The sequence below is a fragment of the Calidris pugnax genome, unplaced genomic scaffold (genome assembly GCF_001431845.1).
Source record: "Calidris pugnax isolate Ruff unplaced genomic scaffold, ASM143184v1 scaffold187, whole genome shotgun sequence".
NCBI classification, from domain to species: domain Eukaryota; kingdom Metazoa; phylum Chordata; class Aves; order Charadriiformes; family Scolopacidae; genus Calidris; species Calidris pugnax.
In genome coordinates this window covers 2,568,293-2,579,377 of record NW_015090969.1, presented here as the reverse complement: position 1 = coordinate 2,579,377, position 11,085 = coordinate 2,568,293, and the positions used below count along the sequence as shown (strand labels likewise).

The following is an 11,085-nucleotide window of genomic DNA, read 5'->3' as shown; positions in this document are numbered from 1 at the left end:
GAGCCGGGCCCTGAGCACCGCGCCCGCACGGGCGCCCCGGTGCCGGTACGGCGCTGGGCCGTCCGGTGCCGAGCAGCGCGGTGACTGCGCGGCCCCCGGCAGGCCATGTCGGTGATCGGAGACCGGAGGTCCCGGGAGCAGAAAGCAAAGCAGGAGAGGTGAGAGCCCGCGCTCACGTGGGGCGCTGGGGACCGGCGGAGGGGGGGCCCTGCTGGTGGTCTCACCGCTGGGCTGGGGGCGGGCGGTGCTGCCGGTGGTCTCACCGGCGGGGGGTGGTGCTGCCGGTGGTCTCACCGGCGGTTTGTCTCTGCGGTGCCACAGGGAGAAAGAACTGGCCAAAGTGACCATCAAGAAGGAGGACCTGGAGCTGATCGTGAGTAGGGGCGGGACGGCGGGTGGGACATGGGGCGGGCGGTGGCAGATCCCAAACCGGCATCTGGTCACCGGAACCGCACCCAAGAAGGCGGCCGGTGCCCCCCCGCTGCCGCCCCGGCCCCCGTGCCGTGCTGCAGCTGCTGCAGGGGCTGGGGCTGTTTCCCTGCAGATGACGGAGATGGAGATCTCGCGGGCGGCCGCCGAGCGCAGCCTGCGCGAGCACATGGGCAACGTGGTGGAGGCCCTCATCACCCTCACCAACTGAGCGCCGGGGCGGCCGGACGGGCACTGCCTCGCCGGAGGCAGGGTTGGCCGAGACGCCGTGTGTTCCCTCACCCAATAAAGGCACTGGTGGGACTGGGCTGTGGCTGTGGTTTGCGCGGCACTGGGGTGGTGATGATGAGCAGGGCCCGGCCTGTGGCATCGTGATGGCAGCACCCAGGTGCCCTGCAACTGGAGTAGGATGAGGCCACCGGCCTGAGCACTGCGCTGCGCCGCTCCTCCCGCTTTCAACCCTGGCCCCTTGTTCTGGAGCGCAGGGGCTCTCCCAGGGGCAGTGGCTCCTGTCCCTCCACTGTCCCTGCCCCAGTGGGTGCACCCCAGGCCTGGCAGGGGAAGGCCACGCAGGCCCTTCCCGCCTGGGTGAGTCCGTCACGTCTCACAGGGAGGCCCAGAACAGGTCGGCCATGGTCCACAGACACCACGGCCAGAACGTGTAAGAAAACGACCGCTTTAATGAAAACGCCCCCATCTCTACACACAGGTAGAAAAGCCCAAGCCCTGCAGAAACAGGGTGAGGAGCTGGGGTCACTGCTGTCCCACACCAAAAAAGGGCCCAAACTGACAACAGGGAAAGTACAGGTGCTGGGGGATGCTGTGGAACAGAGAGGTATACAAGTCTGGTAATTCCCCCAGAATTGCGTGTGCTGGAGCCGGGGATGATGCCACACTCCTGCTTGGGGATGTCAGGTGCCGCTGAGGCTCTCAGGGTGGCTGCTGGTGGGATGGTGCCGTGGCCACAGGCCTGGCCCGTGCAGCATGGTGGCCATCCTCCACACTACCTGGGTAGGGAGCCCACCAGGTCTCCACAGTGGGACACCGTGTCGACAGGGCAGGCGTGGCAGCAGGGCACAAAGGAAGGGCTTGTCACCACACGAGTCCTGGCGCAGTGCTGTGTCCCCTCTGTCCCTGCCCAGGCTCCCAGCAGCTGGCAGAGAAGTGTCCTCCTGCCCGCTCCCTTAAGTAGTTTTTCGCTTCTTGGCGGAGGGTCTCTCAAAGACGTCCCGCACGCCGGCTGCTTTCTGCTTGAAGAACTTTGTGTTCTGCGCGCTCTCCTGGCCCCAGGCAGAGTCGAAGGAGGTGGTGTCCTGGTCCACCAAGTGAGTGTACTTTGTCCGCCCTGAGCGCCCGAAGTTCTTGACCTGAGGAGCAGAAGAGCTTGTGAATGGCCGTTCAGGGGGGGAGGCCAGGACCTGTGGCTCCTCCCGCTGAGAAACTGTGACCCCTCGGTGGGGCACACAGGACAGGCACCATGTGGCCAGCGCACCCACCTGCATGACTTTGGGCAGGATGGTCTTGTTGAAGTGGTCCTCGAGGGTTGGGGCACTGAAGTCCCTCTTGTACACCTCCTCGTCCTCATCCTGCAGGAGAAGGACACGCTGAACCCACAAGTTTCCAGCAAGTGCCAGCAGCAGGCAAAGCCAGGGAGAGCCACCAGAAGCTCACATCGCTGCTCTGCCAGTGGCTGCCACACTACTTGCAGCCCTATTAACCTACTGCTGAAGGTGAGTGACATGAGTGCTGTCCCCCAGTTCTGCCACTGGTGGCCACCCTGACATCCCCTCAGGCCATGTCTCCAGAGTCTGGGCCGTAGCCCACACGGAGCTGGCTCAGTTCTGTCAGGGCGTGCTGGCCCAAACAGCAGCACTGGGACAGCTCTGCTGCTTTGGCTCCATCCCAACTGGGAACACAACCCAAGGTGCTCTGCTGAGGCAGCACAGGCCGGCTCTGTGTATTCACGTGAGTTCAGATCACCTCAGCCACTTCAGCCCGCATCCGAGGGCTGGCTCTTGTCCCAGGGCTCTGTGGGGGTCTCCCCGCAGGGAGATGTCAGCCCCACCGTGCCCAGGTCCCCGCAGCACCACTCACCATGAAGAAGGCGCCGCGATGGTAGTACTTCTGCAGGAACTTGTATTTGCCCTTCACCGCCTTGTTGGTGATGACCTTGCCGTTGGCCCGAAGCTCAGCGCGGCGCTCCTCCTCCGTCAGGTTCCGCATGCGCTCGATCTCCGCCTTCTCCTTCTCCATGCTGGGTGGGAGAGAAACCCCTGAGACCCCGTATCCCCCCAGCACCCTCCCAGGAGAGCCGCTGTCGCAGGCTGCCGTCCAAGGGACTATGCATTTACTGACTCTGCAGGGGAGCAGAGGCTCCCCGCAGGGGACAGCTGTGGGGTCAGAGGGAAGCCTGAGGAAGAGATGCCTCAGCTGCCCCCGGGCCTGGGCTACGGGCTCTCGGCCTCATACCTGTGCAGATGATACTTACGCTTCTCGTTCTTCACGGTCCCGTTTGATGCGCTTCAGCTCACGTACTTTCCAGGCCTCGTACTCCTCCTCGTCGTTCTCATCATCTGTATCAAGCGCATCCAGCGCTGCCAGCGAGCGCTTGTTCTCCTCCAGCTCCTTCTTTGCTTCCTCTTCTACGATCTGCAGCAAGGAACAAGCTCAGCTTGCTGCACCAACTGCCCCCTCCCTGCACAGCCCCCAGACCGCCCCTCGCACCTTGAGCGTGTACTTGCGCCTCTCCTCTGCCATCCTCTTTGCCTCCTGCTCCAGCTCCTTCTGCTTCAAGGCTTCTGCTTCTCGCTCCTGAACTGTGATCCGGTCCTTCCTGCAGGCAGGGACCACACCAGCCTTCAGCCCTTCCGTGAGCCAGCACAGCTGCCTGGCTCCTCACAGACCTCCCCTCGTCACGCACCGTAGCTGCTTCCAGCCTTCACTCTCTCCAAGGACAGGCCAAGTCCCAGGGATCTCCCCTTTGCCACCACAGGGCACTGGCCCGAGGGCTTCTGCTCAGACCCTGCTGTGACTTTGACCCACAGCCTGATCCCACAGCGAATGATGCAGCTGACGAGGGGCTGTCAGTGCAGGGATTGCCCCTTGTTCCCTCCCGGGGAATGAACCCCCACCCCACAGTGAGGAAGGGGAGACAGTGTCAGGAGTGTCTGTGTGGCCCCTGACTCCCGTATCCTGCCCAGAGCTGACCCGCGCAGCCGCGGCACCCACTTGCGGATGAAGACAGGTTTGAGACGCGGCTCCATTTCATCCTCGCTGTCTGTGTACTCCTCGTACTCAGACTCTGACTCAGACTCTTCTCCAGATCGACCCTCGTCTTCCAATTCCATCACTTCCATCTCCTCGGTTTTCCTCTCCTGTGCTCGCTGACGCATCATCCCGCGCCGACGCTCAATCTCCTACAGACACAAAGAGGGAGGAGTCACAACCAGCCCTGCCACCCTTCCCTCTCACTGTCCTCTACAACAAGTGTGACGTCTGGAGTCTTGGTGACAAGATGATACACCCGTCCCTCTGGATGCACGGTGGCCTCTCCCGGTGTCCCATCCCACACATGAGGACAGTAGCCCCAGATTTAAGCCACAGCCAGCTGCAACACTTGTCCAGCTCCACCAGACAGCCCCGATATCCATGCACATAGCCACAGCCAGCTGCAACACTTGTCCAGCTCCACCAGACAGCCCCGATATCCATGCAAAGGGCAGTACCAGCCTGTGCTGTGAAGGGGCTTGCCTAGGCTCTGCAAGCGCACCTCATCATCGATCTCTTCCTCTTCCTCTTCGCTGGTGTCCTCCCGCTCCAGGCGCCAAGCTTCCCCCTCCACCTCGGAATCGCTTTCTCCAACCACTTCAGGCTCCACGATTTTACGGTGTCTCGCCAGCCTGCAACAGACCCCAGTCAGAGAATGGCACTTCAAATGCAAAGAGGCTGCATGAAGTTGACAATTCATGAATCATTCCTAACGAGGCCCTGGTTAATGCTGGAACTGCCAAGTGTGAGCAGACCCCACGTGTCCTTTCCCAGGAGGCTGGAGGGGCCGGGCACCAGCAGTTCCTCCCAGCCCACACTGTAGGCAGCAACGGAGCTCCCAGCAGGAAGCCTCCCTGTCACTGGAACCAAAAGCAGCAGCAGCTCCACGGGAGGAGACAAATAGTACTTGGTTACTCCCTGTCTGGAGCATACTTCACATGACACTGTCCCCCCGCACTATCCCGAGCCTCAGCACACTGCATTACTTTTTATTTTAGAGCCTGTTTTCACCTGACCCACCAAACCATGCCCAGACGAGGGGCTGTGCCCTGGGAAATGGTGACTGCTGGTTCCAGAGCCCAAGGCAGCACAGACATGAGAAGAGTCAGATTCTCCTGATCTGCCTGGAGAACATCCCCAGCTTCTGCCCAGCTTTCCTGCCACTCCCCACCCCCGATCAGGGCAGCCCTGCAGGGACACTGCTCCTCGCTGACCCCAACCCTCACCGCTCCTCCACATCTTCTGCGATGCGGTTCTGGAGGCGCCGGAGACGGGGGTCGTTGGCGAGTTCCTCCTCCTGCTCCTCGGGCTCCACCTCCTGCTCCTTCGCCTTCTTGATGAACTGGAACTCCTCGTCCTCCTCCTCAGAGGACTCCATCGGCGCGTAGTCGGGCCTCTTCCCCGACACATACCGCTTCACCTTCACCTTCTCCATGGAGAGCTCGCCTGCGGGAGCCCGGGCCGTCACCAGGGGCCCCGCGACCGGGCCCGCGGCCCCCCGCCACCCCGGCCGTGGCCCCCCCACTCACCCTTCTCGTTGCGGACGGGCACGGCGCCCGCCGTGGACTGGATCGGCGGCTGCTTCATGAGGGCGCTGGGGACCGACATGGTGGCGGCGGGGCTGGGACCGGGCTCGATCGGCGGCCGCTGACAACAAACTCCTCGCAGCCGCGGAACCGGAACCGCGCTCTCGCTTCCGCCGGAAACGGAAGCTGCCTGCGGCGAGTGACCGGATGCGATGCTCGACGCGGGGGTTACTTCCGGGGCGCGTCCCCGCCGCGGCGGGAGGGTCGGTTCCGGGCAGGGCCCTTGGGTGGCGGGGCAGGGCCCGGGCGGGGCTCCCGCTGTGCGGCCGGAGGAGCCCGGCTCCGGCCTCCTCCTGGGTGCAACCGGCCGGGGCCACCGGCCGCCTCTGCCCGGTGCCGCGGCGGTGGGGGGCGCTGGCGCTGGGGCCCCGGCTGTCGCCCCCTCCCGGAGTCAGGGCTGGGCGGAAGCGGCGAACCGCGGCGGCTGGTACGGCCACCCGGACGCCGAGCATTCGGCTTCCCCCGGGGCCTTACTGGGCGCCTGGCGGGGGGCACCCTCAGGACACGGCGGGGCGCGGGGGCAGAGCCGCCGGTGGGTCTGTGCTGTCCCCGCCGCCGGTGCGGCTGCCCTGGGGGCAGAGCTGGAGCTCTCGGGGCGGCCGCTGCCTTCGCTCAGCTCTGAGCCCCGGCCCTCCTGCTTTGCCCGCGCATCGCTGCACCCCCCAGACCCGGTGCCTGTCTCCCGGGCAGTGCGGACCAGCGGCCACCGTGCAGCCGCAGCCCGTGGGGCGGGCAGTGACGGGTGCCGGAGCTGCTGCTGCAGCAGGGCCTTCCCCCCGCGCTGCGGGGCTGGGGCAGCCCCTGGGATTCCTGGTGGCACTGCTGAGGTGACAGAGGTGGCGTGTGTGTCGGGAAGGGCTGGGGCCGTGGCTGCTTCGTGGCAGGTGTCGGGGGGTTTCCATAAGCAGCTGGGTGCTGCTCACACCAGCCTCCCAGGGGTGTGAGGTTTCGTTGAGGGCAGAGCCAGGAGCAATGGGCTGGGGTGAGGGGCCCCTGCCCTGGCATCCAGCCACAGGAGATGAGGCTCCTCTTGAAGTTGGGCAAAACTGCGTCACAAACCACTGCAGCCACATCTGCTATCCTGTGCTGCCTTCTCGAAAGAAAGGAAGAGGTTTTATCTTCCGGGAAGGCAACCTGCCAGCACTCTGCAGCAGGGGAATTTAGGAAGAAGCTGTGCTTTAACCCTGTGCTGCCAACGCGTGCTCCACGCTCACCAGAGCTGCTGCCCTCGTGGACATGGCACAGGGGCCATGTGAGGCAATGCCAGCGTCGGAGGTGGCAGCCAGGAAGCCCCAGAGCAAGAGTGCTGTTCCAGTTGGTGGGTCAGCAATGGAGCATGATCCCTAAGGAAGTGCAGGGAATTCTTTTTTTTTTCCTGTGTCCTTGTTTCCGGGCTGGGAAATGTCCTGGGGGCTCATTCGGCCAGTCCTAGGGAGCACAGACCTGATTCTCAGCAGCAGTATCGTCCCCGCTCTGGGCCTGGCTCCCCTGGGGTGGAGGGTCCCAGCGGTGGCTGCCGAGGTCCCCAGGCTGGCACGAGGGCAGGCTCTCTCCTGGGGTCTCTTTCCCTCAGCACCCCTGTGGGCTGGGATCCAGGTGGGTCACCACTAACCCACCGGGCTGTAGGGGGGACAGCTGGGACCCAGCCTGTGCTGGCTGTGCCCGGCTGTCCTGGGCTCAGTCCTCGCTGTGGCGCTGGGGAAGGCTCTCCCCACAGCCCCAGGAACTGCCTCAGAGAGCCCCGTTCCTGCCCCGGGCAGAGCTCTGGGCTCTCTTCAGGGTGACCCTGCTTCAGCACGTCCTCGCAGCAGCCAGAGGAGCTGGGCAGGGAGGAGGGATGGGGTGCACTGTGGGGCTCCTGTGGTGCTCAGAGTTTCTTGTTTGCCTGGGCAGCTGGGGCATTTGCAGCTTTATGATCCTATGGCTGCTGATGGTCCTCCCCGGCCTTGCCCAGGTATAAACAAGAGCTCATTTGGGTGTTCCTGGCCTTTACACCCAAATGACAATTAGAGCTCCTGCTCTGCATTTGATCATCTGATGAGATATTAATCTTGTGGGTTATCACGACATGTTCGCGCCTAATGAGTCCTGTGCCACCATGGCAAGGAGCGAGCCTCAGCATATGACTCGGAGAAACAATGAGACACCAGTTTAGGGGAAGCTGGGGAGCAGCACACAAAGCACATTGTGTCCTCTTCATCTGAAGCAAAAGTAAAGACCTTGGCAAACAGGGAAATGTGTTCGCAGCCTGGCTCAGTTCTGTGACCGTGGGCGCTGGAGGCTCTGGCAAGAAGGGGCCCTCGGCCGGTGATGTGTCCCCTCTGCCCTGTGTCCCCTCAGGAGGCACAGCCAAGCTGGAGAAGCCAAATTGGGCATTGCTAAGCTGGTGTGGCAGGTGCCACGAGGGAACCCGTGCCCACAGGCGGAGGGGTGGGAGGTCTCTCCTGCGGTGCCCGTCATGGCGGGGGTGTACGGGGGTGTCGTGGCTCTGTGCCCACCCTTACCGGACCCCCTGGGGCTGCCAAGAGCTGGTGTGGCTGAGGACAGCCCCAGCCCCTCTCCCCAGCGCAGCAGCTGCCGACGTGCCGGCCCTGCAGCAGCTCGGCAGTGGGCTGTGGCAGATTGGGGGGTGCCTCAATGGGGCTGCGGCTGCCGTTCCCGGGGTGGTACAAAGCCACGTGGGGCTGGCAGCCACCGGCAGGAGTGAGGCTAAAGCATGGCCAGTGCCCGCCATGGGCCAGTCCTGCTCCTCGGTGCTTTGCCAGTTTGCTGGTGAAAACGTGTGTCTGTGTCTGTGAACACCCCCCTCCCCATCCATGGGCACACGGGGCTCTTGAGTGTGCTTGTGTCCCTATGTGTCACCTGCCTGGAGCCCCCGAGTGCCACAGGCACCCGACGGTGCTGGGGCCAGGTGAGGATGTTGCTGCAGCTGCCGTTGTTGGGGGACAGTGATGGCAGGGGCAGCGCGGTGGCGGCTGCGGGTCGATACCTGGCAGCGTCAGGGCTGCGGCTGACACAGAGGCAGATAACGTTACAGAACCGGCCCCAGCCACCGCTGTTTGCGTCTGCAGCTGCACCGCAGGGCAAGGTCAGGGTGTTCGGGCCAGGCCTTGAGTCCCCTGCGTGTGACCACAGCGGGATGTTGTGTCTGGGAGGGTGGCTATGAATAGAGCCTCTGGAGCTGGCGGGACCCTGTGGAGCACAGCTCCCCGCTGGGCTACGGCCATCCCAGCTCCGGGGACACCGGGGCCTCCCCAGGAGCCTGCCGGTAGCAGGTGAGGGGCGGGCAGGGGAGGAGAGGGGCCGGAGGGACACCAGGGAAAGGGGACTGCAGCCGCAGCTTTGGGAGAGGGCACAGTGGGGAGTGTTGGGGCACCTGCAGCACAGCAGAGGGGCTGCGGGCTCGCCCACAGCGGGGGCAGAGCGGATTGCTGTGCTCCAGGTAAATATTTTGTTATTGATTTGGTCCTTCTGGATGTCCTCTGCCTGCCATTGCTGTTTGTGGGGACCCTTGTGCCCTTCCTCCGCAGGCTCCCTGCTCTGCTCTTGCCCACAGTGCAGTGGCTGCCGGGGAGCAGCACTGCCACCCCCGGTCCTGTCCCCAAGCTCCCCCTCAGCTGGGGGTGCCTGCGGGCAGGGGGGCAGCCCTGTTGCTGCTCTGCCTCCTGGAAAGCTCGGGCAGATGGGCAGTTGCATCACCATGGGAGCTTGTGCAATCTGCAACCCGAAAGCCAAAAATTGACCTGATTTTTCCATGAAAGTAGGTTTCTATTGATGGTTGTGGCTGGGCCTGGCCACATCGTGTGCTGGGTGCAGAGGAGCACAGGGGGGTCTCCTCCTGGCCGCAGTGAGCAGTTTGGCCCCCGTGCCTACAGCGCTGGGCAGAGCTCATGGGGAGCTGCCAGTGTGACAGGGCGCTGGGAGTCACAGCCCACCCCGGGCCGTCTCCTGGAGTGTGCCGGTGCCTCCAAACGATGAGGATCCCTTCAGCACCCCAGAGGAGGGGGGGTGGTCCTGGCAGATGTGGCTACAGTGGCTGTCTCACCCCCTTGCTTCCCCACAGGCAGGGGCCGAGAGATGCCGAGCAGCCACGTAAAGTGTGGGGGGAACAGCAGCCGTTTGGGTCCAGCCTGACGCCCTGCTCTCTACCCCCTTGTCCCATCCACGTTCATGGCCTCGTCCTGCAGCTGGGCTCTCCCTGGTCACAGGTGTTGTCTTTGGCAGGGCTGGGGTCAGCCTGCGGGTCCAGAGCCAGTGTTTTATGTAAGAGAGAGGTGCTTCCTGCATGCCTTCCCTGCGGCGCCCAGATAAGCCCCATGGTGACAAGGGCCCTTTGTCAGCTCCTGTCCCCAGGTGACATGTCACAGGGGCCAGGTGCAACAGCTTGTCACCTGCTGCCAGCGCTGAGCGAGGCCTCTGAAGATAAGGTGTGCCGGTGGGGCCTACCGCCCTCCCCCCCCTTCCAGGCCAGCACCTGGCTCAGGGCCTGCCCCCCATACCCCCTATATATCCCTGTGGGGCGCTCCCAGCTTGGCTGCACACCCAGGGCTGTGGGGCTGGACTGGGCTTCTCCGGTCCCCAGGGACGGCTCCCGGCCAGGCTGCAGCAGGGCAGGGGTGAGTGCTGCATGTCAGGGTGCTGGGACCCCCGGACTGCCTGGGGGACAATGGCCACAGGGGGTGGACTTGGGGTACCGCAGCCCCCGTGGCTGGTGGTCCCCGGTGGCAGCTCTGGGGCCGGACATGGGGGTTGACCCCGCTGGAGCTGGGTGCCGCAGGCAGGTGTCTGCCCGGCAGAACTAACCCAGTTTAACAGAGAAACCTGCCCTGTGCCAGATTTTCTGGGCTGTTCTCAGCATCTCAGTTACCAAGGTGACTGTTTCCTGTGCGATTGCTAATGCTTCATGATCTCCCTCACGATATCTGAGTGACTTCCTTTTCTCTGTAAGGAGCTGTAGGACCCGCTCCTGCCCAGGGGCTGCCCAGACCCCTTCTGAGGTGTGGAGGATTCAGGTCAGTTTGGGTTCTGCTGCTTTTCCTTTTTGCTCTTGACCCAGCTTTTGCATTGCTATTGACACGGTCTGGCGCAGGCCAGTGACAAGAGCGTGTTGTTTTTTACGAACGACCGAAGCTGAGATGAACCAGAATTGCCTTCTCACCTTTTCTCCTTGGGGGAAGTCTCTCCCCCGAAACCTGAACTGGGCTGATGGTTTTTCTGGGCTGGGCTGATGGTGCTGCTTTCCAGACAGTTTCTCTGTGGGGCTGCTCCGCGCGGGCCTGGGGCTGAGCCCCCAACACGGACTTTGCGGGAAGGCGAGTGCTGCTCCTGTGGGCCTGGCTGAGGAACCCCCTGGCTGGGCTGGATGGGGGTGGTCTGGGTGGGCTTGTGTCCTGCCACCCCCCCGTCACAGCGTGACCCGCCGCCTGCTGCACGGGGTGCATGGGGACGTGAGACGGTGTCTTTGGGGTCCCTTCTCTGTGGGCGCCATCACTCTCCTGGTCGGTGCCCAGGGCCCGTGGGGGGGTCTGGGCTCTTGTGGGGGCAGATCCAGGTCCAGGCACGGTGAGTCCCCGGTGGGTGCAGACTGCCCCGGGTGGGCACCCTCACTCCCCCGTGGGCACGGGCTGCCCCACGCCGGGGCGGTGGAGAGGTTGTGCTGAGCCCGGGGCTGTGCCCTGGTGTCGGCAGAGGGAGAGCTCCCTCCCCCCGGGCCGGGCCGAGGGGGAGCGGCCCCGGTTCTCGGGGTGCCCGGGGGAGCCGGGGCCGGGCGCTGCGGCGGGTCGCGGGGCGCTCGGCGGCGGGG

At 64.1% G+C, this 11,085-nt stretch overlaps 3 protein-coding genes across 3 annotated transcripts in view; 2 read left to right on the top strand and 1 right to left on the bottom strand.

The window, feature by feature from the left end:
- Positions 1–12: 12 nt before the first annotated feature.
- HYPK (huntingtin interacting protein K) lies at positions 13–736 on the top strand. The gene is made up of 3 exons (XM_014952713.1): positions 13–158; positions 322–373; positions 545–736. Exons 1-3 carry the CDS (start codon positions 106–108, stop codon positions 638–640), a joined length of 201 nt encoding a protein of 66 aa, XP_014808199.1. The 5' UTR covers positions 13–105; the 3' UTR covers positions 641–736.
- Positions 737–1,089: 353 nt separating this feature from the next.
- MFAP1 (microfibrillar associated protein 1) lies at positions 1,090–5,402 on the bottom strand. Its single transcript, XM_014952787.1, has 9 exons — positions 5,226–5,402; positions 4,923–5,142; positions 4,199–4,328; positions 3,658–3,845; positions 3,154–3,262; positions 2,918–3,078; positions 2,524–2,683; positions 1,926–2,015; positions 1,090–1,796 (listed from the first exon to the last, which is right to left on the bottom strand). The coding sequence occupies exons 1-9, from the start codon at positions 5,302–5,304 to the stop codon at positions 1,614–1,616; spliced, it is 1,320 nt and encodes a 439-aa protein (XP_014808273.1). The 5' UTR covers positions 5,305–5,402; the 3' UTR covers positions 1,090–1,613.
- Positions 5,403–9,172: 3,770 nt separating this feature from the next.
- LOC106894205 overlaps positions 9,173–11,085 on the top strand; it is a 4,773-nt gene continuing 2,860 nt past the window's right edge. Inside the window, exon 1 of the mRNA XM_014952730.1 lies at positions 9,173–10,294. Coding sequence (XP_014808216.1) covers positions 9,173–10,084 — 912 coding nt within the window. The 3' untranslated portion in view covers positions 10,085–10,294. The remainder of the gene's footprint in view (positions 10,295–11,085) is intronic.

Excerpts from the sequence above, each read along its gene's own strand:
- HYPK (XM_014952713.1), top strand. The coding sequence starts at position 106 with ATGTCGGTGATCGGAGACCGGAGGTCCCGGGAGCAGAAAGCAAAGCAG. Across the intron at positions 159-321 it reads CAGAAAGCAAAGCAGGAGAG|GGAGAAAGAACTGGCCAAAG; the intron begins GTGAGAGCCCGC and ends GCGGTGCCACAG. Across the intron at positions 374-544 it reads AGGAGGACCTGGAGCTGATC|ATGACGGAGATGGAGATCTC; the intron begins GTGAGTAGGGGC and ends GTTTCCCTGCAG.
- MFAP1 (XM_014952787.1), bottom strand. The coding sequence starts at position 5,304 with ATGTCGGTCCCCAGCGCCCTCATGAAGCAGCCGCCGATCCAGTCCACG. Across the intron at positions 3,846-4,198 it reads AGGAAGAGATCGATGATGAG|GAGATTGAGCGTCGGCGCGG; the intron begins GTGCGCTTGCAG and ends TTGTGTCTGTAG. Across the intron at positions 2,016-2,523 it reads ATCGCGGCGCCTTCTTCATG|GATGAGGACGAGGAGGTGTA; the intron begins GTGAGTGGTGCT and ends CTTCTCCTGCAG.